Below are 13718 nucleotides of genomic sequence, written 5' to 3'. Positions count from 1 at the left end.
CAAAAGCAAATGAACTAAACTTCCAAGTGTTTAAAGCATATTTTAACACACTCTTTGTAAACTTGACATCATCTTCAGTGGTCAGGCGAAAGCATTGTATTATTCATGCGAATCAAAACACCGATGGTTCATAATTATTCAAAATTCTGTAAACAAGCGCCCGTGAAACAACTTTAATATTAATCACTTGACTTGGAGGTTTGGCCATGACATCACCACTTGTCAACGCGCGCCTTTGTCATATCCTGGTCCTCATAATTTAATCACCCAAACGATCCACGCTATGAATTTTGAAGATTTGGAAATATTAGTTAATGGAAGTTTGAACCTTTTGGCGAGATTTTTTCAACAGTGCGAGTACTCCCAAGTTCGATAATGTTCCATCAACAGCTTCGTTTGATGGTAAAATAAAATTTATTGCTTCTTAATTGTGTTAATCTTAAAACGCCATCAACCACTTTAATGTATAATGAATAATTTCTTTCAGTTTCCCAATAAGTGATAATATCCTGCACTGTACATTCAGTCAATCTCAGCACGGGCTCGCATTCGTAATTCATTCTATTACTGTATTTGAATCACAACACAGACCAATCATCTGCTATCTCCGCCGCAACTTAACATGCACAAACATAACAGCTCCATTGTCCAGTGTCATTGCATGTATGTTCCATTGTTGTCGGGAATTGTGTTATGTTGAATTTGTCCTTGGATGCGTGAAATACAACCCCAGGGAGTGATTTCCCTTCCCTTCCCTGTTCGTCACCTCCAGACCCCGGACGCCTCTGCTTCCTCTTGCCTCTCGTCGCCGCCGGTCTTGGAGGGGGATATTTGTATATCGGTGAGAAATAATCGTCGACTATGAGTACCCAGACCCACGTAGGCCAATGGAGGCCGTCCTCAAATTGCTGGGAGGGGCCAGTCCGCCATCGCTGTCTGCCACTTGTACCAGTATGTTCTATTGTACTATATGCTAATTTTCCACGGGAGCCACCATTTTTACCGGAAATGCGCCTGCTAATTGATTAGCCCCCAATCGTGACGACTTCCGGTGCCGCCCTTTCCTCCTACGTGGTCGGATTCTTCACATTTTTACCCACGAAATGCTTCGTCCGAGTGGCATTCCTCTCTCAACTAATTATGGATTTGATGGTCGAATATTTATATTGAGAAAACTTAAAATTCCAATTAGCTTGTTCATTCTTTTTGTTTTGTATTTGATCTTATTTCTTTGAAAATTTAACAATTATCAATTATCAATTAGTTAAGATGGGGACGCCACTATGTGCGTATTTTAACCCAAATATGAGTGAAGGATGAGTGTAGGATGAGTAAGGATGAACGAACAACAAATGTCACTATAAGAAACAGAATTCCAAATACCATTTTGGAGAGTGTATGGATAGGAATCGAATGGTTTTCCAATACATTGAGCATTTAGACCACATTGGAAGCAGGAATGGGACGTCAAATCGGGACGATCAAATGTCCTAGAGCTAGAAGTAGAACGATTGTGTACCAACCAAGGTAAGACTTTGCACATTTGTCTGGATCTGTTTCTTGTCTTCATGCATAGCAGCACAGCCCCCAGGAGGCACTATCGCATAGTAGTCTTCTGATTGAGGGAATCGTCACTATGATCTTCATTGGCAGGCCAAGCTTTTAGTATCAATTTCTTTGGTGGTTTTTAGGAATCTTTTTTGATAGTATGTTTCGTCTGAGGGGAATTGCTATTATAATATGTTCAAAATGCATTTAGTGACTAATTGATCCACCAAATTGCGTATCTTCTAGATGTCCTTGACGACAAGCCATCCTTTTGCGGGAATCTGAACTTGAAAATGAAATAGATTTGAAGAGATGTAATAAATATTTTCACAATCTCAAATCCCAAGTGTCTGTAAAAACGCAATTGCACTTTCGAACTGTTGTAACTTGCAAACGTGTCATCATAAAATTCGAAACCCTTTGCGAAGCTTGGGTTCAATTGTATTTTAGTTTTTCAATATGAGTAGGCTGCGGTTATCTTAATATAGGCCTCGCCTATCTAGTATTCGTTCTACTTGAACAGTCTAGGCGTTTCTACAAATACCTGCTCCTGCATCCATCTCCTACCAATTTACAATGTAATTTCTTGTAAAGAAGAATAAAATGGCCGAAGAAGGGGCAAGATGGCGTCCAGAACTCTTGCGACTCTATAAAATAACTTATCAGATCCCGTGTAAACATAATCAATGGGCTGATCGGCACTCTAATTGGCCAAAATGATTTTAATAACCAATAAGAAAATGAGGAGCGGCAGCCAATGCGGTGAGGCGGCCTAATAGGCGGATATGTCTGCCTTACCATTTACATACGTTTAACCGCGCCAGTCACAGACTTATCTGTACATCTAGTCCGTCAGTGCAGTGGCAACTTGCAAAGCGACTGAGTCCGATTCAAACATTGTATTTGAATGAGGATGGACTTGACTCGCCGTCGCCGGTCTGTGAGTGGGTTTATGGCAAGCGTTGAGTTTTATAGCATACTTGAAATAATGACATGCAGTCGTAGGTATATTTGAAATATGTCATACGAGTCATGTCATGCTTGGAATTCTTACTTGACATCACGGTGTGTAGATGATTTTGGAAATACGCGACTCTTAGAAACATTGAAATGGGACGAAAGTTCCAATGAAAAAAATGTTAGCATTTACTTATTGCGGATACCTATAAATTATACTTATATCATTGATAGTACATGTACTGTCGCCCTTCATTGACAAATTTGGCGAATTGAAGTTTTCATGTTCTACACTGCACGAATGAGAATCTATCTGAGGGCAGCTGGTGCTGGCCAAAACAGGGTCGGAAGCTAAATATTTGCTAAGTTTCAGGGTCAGTTCCTCACTTATGTCAACGACTTCATTCTTCACTTCGTTTTCCAAGTAATTAAGTCAAAGTCTAATTGATCGTATGTCATTTTGCTAATCCAATGTTTCTATAATGCATCAGTCTTCGATCGTCTCTAGTGCATAACTCTCATCTTAAGAGTAAATAAAGGGACTGACCAACTGTCAGTTAAGTGTTTGGGAACCTTAGAAACGACCGTAATATTTACTAATGCTCGTACAAATATAATTCACTCTCAGAGTGTTATACATAGCGTACACCGATCAACATATCTGAGGTCAAACCACTCAACAAAGAAAAATGCATTTTGGCCGGAGAACTACAAAACCACAGCCGAGACAAATTAAACGTTGGACAAGACGTATGTCGGCTCATACCGATATTTCAGCGTCACGGGAACGGCTCATGACTTATTGGAGGATTTTTGAATGACGAATCGTCGAGCTGCACCGGTGTATTAGCATAGATGAGGAACTGAGGAACGCGGAATGCGAACGAACGGAACGCGATGCCTCAATCGGTGATCGAATTTGCGGTTAGTTGGTGTCGCTCGGGGCTCTCCGTCGCCGTGACACGCTGAGACGAATGCTCGGACACGGACACTCGGGACACGCCGCCGCCCACTTATTTATTTAAATGTTTCACCCTTCCAGGCTCCGCATCGGAATCGTTAATTTGCGTCATATTTTGGAAAGGAGTTCATTAATTGTAGCGACGGCGCACCGTATCTGCTGTCCGCTCCGCTGCTTCTGACACATGTCAACCGGTATTCTTCTCGACCACGGTTGTACACAAGTATAAACAAGACGGACGACTACCGACTCCTCTGAGTCCGCCGGTTGCCGCCCTCGGGTCTTGGGTGATGGTCAGATACCCGGAGCCATCATAACTACTGAGTACTGAAGGTTCAATTGATCTTTCCTTGAGATTTAACCAACCATTGTTTTCCATCTTCGATTTCCTACATTAAGATGTCGAGAGTGGTAGTTCAACATGTTATCTTCAAGGCCTGACCATTGCTCGTCAAATATTTGGCTGCTTCCTTGAACTCTTGAACTATTTAGAACCAGGAAGTTTAATTTGGAACTTCCCAGCAATTACCGTCACTTTATGATGTTCTTATTTTAGTGGAGTTTAGTTGTAGAGTTTAATATGTTACCACCACAAATTAGTACTCTAAAAATATCCAGGTTGATGGTTGGTAAAATGATAATCTGCATTAATCGATCATCATAACAACAAAATACACTGTTCGCACAATGTTTGGAAATGAAGCATAGATTTCAGCTCACGTCCGTTTTCAGACACCTCCAATACGCTCTATAGAAGTTGTCGGCCGAACGTTGCTCTGTCAGACGGGCATTGTAGCACTGCGGAATGTTGACTTTGAGGTCTGGCCTGAAGTAGCTATAAAGCCCCAGTCATCCTCTCCTCTCCAATAGAATATTTTAACTTGTGTTTGCTCCTCCTCTTAGGAATTATACAAATCTGGAGCTCAAGTAGGAAGACCCTCCCGGTCTTGTATAGAAGAGGCTCTGTGTATGCACTTTGACTTTTCATCCAAGTTTTCTTTTTCCACGCTCCAACACTTGAAGTGTTCAAAGGTCATGATAACTACCGACTGCGCTGTCATCGTAGACATTGTTCGGTCAGCACCTATTGTGGATTTTTATAAAGTTTTTACTGGAACAAATCAACGAGTATTTGACATCCGAAGGTCGTCAAAACGTCGAGTGAGTTTGAGAGCTATTCCCAATACCTACTGGGAGTTGACAGCGATACCTTGCCTTGTTCACGACCTGGCTGAGGCACACACAACAGCAACACAACCTTCACCGAACCATTCGTGTGGGTGTTCAATACATTTCTGATTTCTGCAAACTGTTGGCAACTTCGTTGCCATTAAATTTATATGAACTTGTAAAGTGACGTTTCAGTGCAACTATTACAAATGTTAATTTTGTTAATATTTTATCCGACTTGTCATTTGCCTTTGTAATATGTGCGTTAATCGAACACTAAATCATCGAAGTGGAACATTTGTCTTTCTGATCATTAACATTTATAGTTCAATCGTGTTAGTGCATAGAATGAAGCTTTGGATTGTTTCTGTATTTCTCTCGTAACTTTGCAGTACTTGAATATACTTCTATCTTGTACAACGATGATGACGCATTATTAGCTTGCCAAGTCGATAATTTGGATCTTAATTTGAACAATAAAGAACATATTTGCAAAGCTCGTTTATCACTGGGTTCTCAAAGGAAGTCGTCACAAATTGTCACACTTTGAAGCAAACTGCTGTCAACGAATAAACCCGATGCTTTACAGCCGTCCAAAACCAATGTAGCGTCTGTCGTAGGCTCATCGGCCGCTGACGGGCCTATAAAGTCAGTAGCAGTGGCTCATTAGGGGCCCGAGCCCACTACCACTCAACACACGTAGGCCTGTACCCAGATTTACGCGACTCCTACGAGAATATTGTCGCTCAACAATTTCAATAAATACGGTTCGACATGACAATAAACAATCACGCCGTTGACCCGAGACGGATAATCGATCGATTGTTTCCCGCCAGATATTGATGTGATGACAGTTTCTAGAATGTCGCACATTTGGCGGGAGATGTCTGCACGTACGTGATCTCATGCACGAGTGACATTAAGATATGGGCGGCCAGAACTAGGCAATTATGGCATTGTGACTTGATGATTTAGCTCTTTGTCCCATTAAAATCCCGTTTCAATGCTTGCGTTTTACAGATAAACCTTTTCATTAGCATACAATTAGTCATGATCGTTATCATTAGTAAAAGTGAATGTGGTGTAGAGGGAGTCAGCAAGGACAAGCTAGACAGAATACCTACTATCATGGGAAATTGCTACGCCCACGGATATCCTGCATATGGTGCGCGTTATGTGCGTATTTTATTTGACCATTGACGTTTCCTGGGATATACAGTCAGATATTTCATCATCTAAGGTGGACAAATCCTTGTAAAGTTATGAAGTTGATACGTTTAAATTTGTAATGGTGTGCTGACGTACCCAGGACAACGTGGGTATTTAATTCATACACACCCTTTTGTGACCGCAGTTTTCTAAGAGGCCATTAACAGTTTTAGGTTTGATCCTCCAATTTTGATGTAGATAAAAATAAACAAATCACTTTCTAATGAAGACGTAATCACGGGGTCAGATCTTGAAACGTATAGTGTTTACTTGATTTACCAACAGTTTTCTCAAGTTTTGAATTTCCCACCAAACCTATCTACTTGGAGCTGCTCTCGCTAATCATGTTGCCTGTGGGATGTAGGACGGTCCATCAATTCGCCAGTAACCATATGGCGGCTCGGCCTGCCATGACAGAATCATGATAGGTTCAAGGTTACGTCACGGCGGTACTCCTACGCCGCTCTTTCTACTCGCTTTTCCCACATCCCATCCTTGAGAAGGATGGGCTACGTCTTGGAAGTGTACAAAAAAAAAAAGAAAAACATTACTCAGATCATGCTATAAAATTACCGGACAGGTAGGATCTTCATAAAATATCCAGTTTGGAAAGGATACATAATTCTTAATCTTGCAAATTTTAGGCTTATTTTAATTTTATTAGGTTTTCTAACATTTTAGAAAGTACCTACAGTACTCTTTAGGTAATAACGCTATTAGATAAATCTAAAGTCCATCCATTACAATACAGTATGTGTCAACATTGTTACAATACGTCATACAAATTTGCAAAACAATACTTTTACACTATAGTTCTGAAATTTTTTGTAAGACCTTAGCAATAAATATCTTAATTTACTGAAAAATGCTGTAAATTTTTATTCTACTATAAACAACAATATTTCATAACGGCAAGGGTGTCAAAGATATTATATACTGTACTGTAGTAGGTTGTTTATTTATGCTGTGCACACTATAAGTTTTTTTTTTTCACACAAGTAACAGATTATGGATCCTTGCATTCAATCCTCAATTCCAGGTATAGCTGGGGAACTCAGCCGTCGTTGATCTTTGGGCTTTCAAAACATAGTCCTGGCTCTAAAACTAGCTGATCTTATTCTGTTAGTCAGTAACAAACTTGTCATCTCATCCATTCAACGCTCTAAACATCCTAGAGTTGGCGTCATTGAATGTGGTAATCTAGTATTCATTTTTTAAATACTTAATATCTAACGTTTGTGTTTTCAGGTACACCTCCTCTGACTGGGGCTGGGACTGTCCATGTAGTTGTTCAGGACGTCAACGACCACAGTCCGGAGTTTGAGCGGCAGGTCTACTCTGTCTCGGTAGCGGAAAATCTTCCCTCGGGAACCTCTGTGCTACAGGCCCACGCTCAGGATAAGGATGCTGGCTTAAATGCTAAGATTAGGTAAATGGAAACCCTACTGAAATTTCACTTGTCAAGGTTGCTTTACGAATGAAAAAAAAAATTCCAGCATAACTTTAGTGTAAAAGAAGATGAATTGAATATGTTGCATGAGGGAATTTTGCATCTTGTGTGATCAGCATATCTAAATAAATTTAAATAAACTCAAGGGTTTATGCCGCTTTTCCAAGAAAGTGTTTGTGATTACGTCATTACAAATGCCACTGACGTTTGCTCTTAAAAGATATGTATAAAAAATGAAGCACCAATTCAGTTACACGTCAGTTTTTCTCATGCAAAAAATACACTTTTTGTAAAAAAAGTATCAAGTAATGTTTTTCTACAGTTTTCACTATTAAATATTAATCAACATTTGTGCTCTTTCATAAACATCTTTCTCACACATGATTGCAAAACGTCCTTTCGCTTTCATAACCTTTAATTTATCCACAACGGGAAGAAAAATGCATACAACTGGATACATAAACATGTCAACACTTGCAGTTGCAATGCGCATGATGCGTGGGCTGTGAGAAAGCCAACTCAAATGACCTTATGCCTGCATTACTCTTGCTCTGGTACTGGGTAGGAGACCTTGGAGTTTACATCTTAATTGCTTTATGGGCTATTGATTAGTTTCGACTTAGACGAGTTTATGATTTATACATTATGAAAGTTGTCAAGTAAATCAGGTTGATGGTTTATGATGCAATTGTGGCTAAAAATTATGTCTTATATACTAATAGATAGGTATCAGATTTATTAGCAACATCCCTATACAATGACTGGAAAAGTTGTTCTACCTCAATTCAAACAAAATTTTCAATTGATGAAGTTGGCATAGTGCATTGAGAAGCTTTATTTGGCTCTTGATCGGCTTTGTTGGTTAGCTATTTCCGGACAACATTTCATAACACAACAAATTGAAGGGATCCGTTTATTTATATTTAGTCGAGACAAAATATTATATAAACCTTTTTTTAATATTGCTACACAATTAGATACGATACAGTTACTGTTTTTATGAATCTATTTTAGACCTACCTCACCTGGAAACAATACTCAATTCAATACAGTCAAAGAAACCAAATATCCACAAATTTGAGAAAGTTCAGTTAAATGATAAAAGTATATTTCAAACTTCCATATCAGAAAACTAGAGCAAAACCAGACAGTTAGTGGTTATCCAGTTAGCTGAACTGTTCTGAAATGTCCCCTTATCAAATAAGTAATAGACACTAAATAATCACACAATTCAAATGCAAATGGAACAAGCTGAGATAGAGAGTGTGCATTGAGCAACAAAACCAGTTAGGCCTAATATGAGTATCTGTAGAGACTAAGGTCATCTAGCACCAGACACTGCAGTGACTGAGTAGATAAATGACTCTGGGTTCTGGGCTACTGAATAATGTACTTGTGTTCAACTAGAGTGCTGATTAAATGACTTAAAGTGGAAACAATAATGCATATTGTTGACATATGACTGGGGTCAAGCAAGGGTCAATCCCTGTAGTACATCCCCCCCACCCTTGAAGTGCACATTTGTAAGCTTTTCTGTTTTCTTGATAAAATCACAGAGAAAATGCTGAACAGTTTGATGTTTCCATTAGTAACAGGCTTATTGATTGACAAGATGAATGTTTTGGGTAATCTTAAAGAGGATTGTTTTTAATAGCTTATTAAAATAATAATGGACTTATAAATAGATGTGATAATTGACACTTTTTAATAATTCAAACTAATTTAAACTGCTAAATTTACATAAGTACTTTATACTTTTGTACTTTCTTATGAAATGGCGACCATACGAATGTAGGTATTTTAAGAGGATACATACAGCTATTACATCTCTTAAGGAACGTTTATTAACCCATTTACCCACTGAACAAGGCAATAAAAAGTGTGATATCCCTGAAAGAAAACGGTACAAATAGTGATTAGTACAAATAGTAAAAAATAAAATTCCGTAAAATAAGTTTGACATGAGACAAAATTTTATGTAATCTTTCAACAGGATTTTGGGTTATTTATATATGTATCTGAGTTGTTAAGGCACTGATCTTTGAATATGAAGATTCCTGATTATATCCTGAGAAAAATTGCTTCCATCAAAGTTTTTATCTGACATTTTGTCAATTAATGAACTACCCAACAGTCGTAAAATATTAGCTTCTCAAAAATGACTTTAAGTCCTAGAACAAGATTGTTTAGATAACGAAACCTTATTTCCCCCCAAGTCATACAACTAATGCATCATTCTTGTCCACAGATACAGTCTACTTGGGGAGAACATGGAGAGGTTTTCAGTGGACAGCGACTCTGGTCTCGTAACAACCACAGTATCCCTGGACCGGGAGGAAGTCGGAGTTTACTACCTCACCTTAGTAGCACAAGACTGTAGTGTCACTGAGCCACGAGCCACGGCTGTCAACCTCACAGTCACTGTCACTGACGATAACGACAACGCTCCACAGTTCGCCTCGGCAGGCTACACCGTGCATATTCCTGACCGCACCATGCCTGGTAAGTGCGACAGCAACCTGGTTGGTTTGGGCTAAACATTCGATTTTTAGAGTTAAAGAACAAGAATGAGGAATGTTTTTGGAGCTGTAAAAAGAAAATTTCACTTATAATGTGAGGTGGTTTCCAAAATTTATGCTGCAATTTATTCACCGTTTTATGTCAATGTTTTAACATAAAGTTTGTGTTTAAACAAAAAATAAAACTACAGTTATATGATCTTGAGGAATGGTTTGTTTTCTTTTACTTGGTACCCAAACATTTTCAGAGACATACGTACTGGTAATTTTTTGATTGCTGTCTCTAAGATGTAATGTATAGGCATCCCTTACAATGGTCCTTACAAAGACTTCTTGGTTGTCTAAACTATATAACTTTTTCTTTCTTTAGTTAATTGTTCTGTCTTAACTGCATTGTTACTCTACAAGTACATTTTCTGTTCTAGGTCAATTTGTTTTTGGCGCTAAGGCTGTGGATGAAGATGATGGTGAGAACAGACACATCGTCTATTTCTTGAGTGGAGAGGACGTCTCCAAGTTTACCATCAACAAAGAGACAGGAGTTATCAAAGCTGCTCAGGAGCTGCGGTTAGAAGACAACAGAGGAGGAGACGACACAGTATATAGGCTACAGATACAAGCGACCGACAGAGGGAAAGAAGTTAAGTCTGCAACTGCAGAGTTGGTTGTCAAACTGTGGCCCAGACATCTGTTCCCAGTCATCACAGCGCCGAAAGAAACAAAGTTCACCTTGTCTGAAGACGTCGCTGCTGGCAGAGTGATTACCAAACTGACCGCCTCTTCTCCAAAGCTGGGTGCTGTGGGTGGTGTCAGATTCGCCATAGCGGGAGGTAACATTGGAGATGCTTTGAGAATGGATGCAAACACTGGCGAAGTGTTGGTTTCAGGAGGTGGCTTAGACTATGAAACAGCCCCGCAGTACGAAGTGTGGGTAGAAGCGAGAGATTCTGACAATCCTCCCCTGAGAACGGTGCTGCAGCTCATCATCAATGTAACTGATGCCAACGATAACCCTCCGGTGTTTGAATCTAGTCTGTACAACCCCACTATATTGGAAGAAGAACCTCCTCCACAAAAAGTTGTAAGAGTAAGAGCGACTGATGCGGACTCTGGGGTGAACGGTAAAGTCACTTACAGGTTGAGTGATGATGGAGAAGGAGCTTTTACTCTGGACTCAGAAACTGGTGATATTTTTACAAATTATCGTTTGGACAGAGAGACAATCTCAAGCTACCTTTTGACAGTCGAAGTACTAGACCAAGGAGTGCCTCAAATGACTGGAACCACCACAGTTCTTGTCACAGTTCTAGACAAAAATGATAACCCTCCGAGATTTACTAGGTTGTTTAGTGTAAATGTGACTGAAAATGCTGAACCTGGTGCTTTTGTCATTCGTGTCACAAGCTCAGATCTTGATATTGGAGAAAATGCAAACGCTACCTATAGCTTTACTGAAAACCCTGGGAGAAAGTTTGCCATTGATTCTAGCACTGGCAATGTGACTGTTGTTGGCCCTTTGGATAGAGAAACTCAAGATGAATATCTATTGAAAGTAGCAGCCGTAGATGGTTCTTGGAGAGCTGAAACTCCGCTTACAATCACTATTCAAGATCAAAACGACAATGCGCCTGAATTTGAAGAATCTTACTACAGCTTTAATTTCCCAGAGCTTCAAAGAAATGTAGTGTTTGTAGGTCAGGTTATAGCTACTGACAGAGACAAACAAGGACCCAACTCTGTGATTTCTTACTCCTTGAAACATCCGTCAGACTTGTTTACAATTGATCCTGCGAGTGGAGAGCTGTTTTCCAAGAGAGCTCTCAGGTACAAATACACAGCTTTAGACTCTTCACCAGAAAACCAATATCCACTCACAGTCCTGGCCACAGACAACGGTAAACCTCCAATGTCTTCTGAATGCCTGGTTACTATCAACGTGGTAGATGCCAACAACAACGCCCCTAAGTTCGAGAAGAGAGAGTATTTCACCCCGGTGCTCGAAAGTGCTTATGTCGGCCAAGATATATTACAAGTGGAAGCTAAGGACGACTTGGACTTTGGCATAAATGCTGAGATCGAATACATTAAAATCGGTGGTAACGGAACTGAATTGTTCAAAGTTGACAAAATGACGGGATGGATAACGTTGGCAAAATCTCTTGAAGGAGGTGAGAGGGTGCTGAAGCAGTACAATGTAATTGTCCGAGCTGTTGATCACGGCGTTCCTCCTCAGCAAGATCAAGTCACCGTCAGTCTCGTAGTGACGGGGGAGAACAGATACAGTCCAGTGTTCACAGCACTGAGCTACCAAGTGATAGTGCCAGAGAACGAACCTATCGGCTCAACAATCGTGACTGTAGCAGCTGCGGACAGTGACGAAGGTCCAAACGGAATGGTGCGATACTCGATATCTGGAGGAAACGCCAACAAAGATTTTCAAGTTCACCCTATAACAGGAGCAGTTACCATTTTGAAACCATTAGATTACGATACAATTCACGAGTACAAACTTAACATTACAGCAACAGATCTAGGATTCAAGCCGCATCAGACAAAAGCCATGCTCACTGTGATACTGACTGATATAAATGACAACGCTCCTCAGTTCAATCAGTCTACATACCAAGCTTATATTGCCGAAAATTCACCACCGAAAACATTTGTATACAACGTTTCAGCTGAAGATGTAGATTCCCCAAAGAATGCCATTATACAGTATTCTATTGTTGGAGGATCTGGGAAAGACGTGTTTAGTATTGAATTAAAAACAGGTGCCATATATTCGAGAGCTAAATTTGATTTTGAAGAGAGAAGTACGTATACGCTTGACATTTTAGCTGTAAATCCAGATTCTCCTATGTACGGGTCAACAAAAGTTATAGTTCACGTAACAGGTGTAAATGAATACTATCCTCGATTTGTACAGCCAGTGTTCCACTTTGATGTATCCGAATCAGCTGAAGTAGGCACAAGTGTGGGAATGATACAAGCAACAGATCAAGACGCTGGGGACGATGGAAAAGTATACTATCTTCTTGTTGGCTCTAGTAATGATAGAGGATTCTCAATCACCCCAGAATCAGGAGTTATATCAGTGTCTCGAAGATTAGACAGAGAAACTCAAAACAGAGTAGTGCTCACTGTTATGGCCAAAAACAGTGGAGGGATTCGAGGGAATGACACTGATGAAGCTCAAATCATCGTGTCCATCCAAGATGGCAACGATCCACCAGAGTTTGTTGAAGAACTGTACGAAGTGGAGGTCTCTGAAGGAGTGCAAATCGGAACAAAAGTTATTTCAGTTCAAGCAGTGGACAAAGACGTTCGCCCACAGAACAATCAGTTTAGCTACTCTATCATAAATGGTAACACCGATAAAGCCTTCAAAATTGATCCTCAAACTGGAATGATTGAAAATACCCTTCAGCTGGATCGAGAGGTGATTCCCATTTACACATTGATCATCGGTGCTATCGACACTGGCTCTCCCCCAGAGACTGGCACGACAGAGGTGCGTATCACGGTGCTGGATATCAATGACAACGGACCAATATTTGATCCGCCCAACGTGGTGGGATATGTGACTGAAAATGAACCAGCAAACACCAGTGTCATGAAGCTTACTGCCATCGATCCAGATCTGCCACCTAATGGAGCACCTTTCACCTACAGACTGGTGGGAGGCAAACATCGTGACCTTGTTACTATTGAGCCGAACACTGGGATTGTAAAAACCACTGAAATGATTGACCGAGAGATGACACCTCAGCTGGATATTTTGGTGAGTTGTAATTTTGATTATTATGTGTAGTTAGTTTTGTTATAATTTATATTTTGATTTAAACAAATTGTAATTAGTTAATTTGTATTCTAATTCTTAACACCTAACTAATGAAGTACAAGG

General features: G+C 40.0%; 1 protein-coding gene across 1 annotated transcript in view; it reads left to right on the top strand.

Moving 5' to 3' along the window:
* LOC128987233 (cadherin-related tumor suppressor-like) overlaps positions 1-13718 on the top strand; it is a 208059-nt gene that overhangs the window by 185831 nt on the left and 8510 nt on the right. Inside the window, exons 8-10 of the mRNA XM_054407983.1 lie at positions 7094-7274; positions 9544-9797; positions 10240-13595. Of these exons, the coding sequence (XP_054263958.1) occupies positions 7094-7274; positions 9544-9797; positions 10240-13595 (3791 nt within the window). The remainder of the gene's footprint in view (positions 1-7093; positions 7275-9543; positions 9798-10239; positions 13596-13718) is intronic.

The sequence above is a fragment of the Macrosteles quadrilineatus genome, unplaced genomic scaffold, assembly GCF_028750875.1.
Source record: "Macrosteles quadrilineatus isolate MER2022 unplaced genomic scaffold, UCM_ALF_1.0 Scaffold_2__2_contigs__length_208266976, whole genome shotgun sequence".
Taxonomy (NCBI): Eukaryota; Metazoa; Arthropoda; class Insecta; order Hemiptera; family Cicadellidae; genus Macrosteles; species Macrosteles quadrilineatus.
Note: the sequence above shows the minus strand (reverse complement) of the source record. Positions and strands in the feature narration are given on the sequence as shown.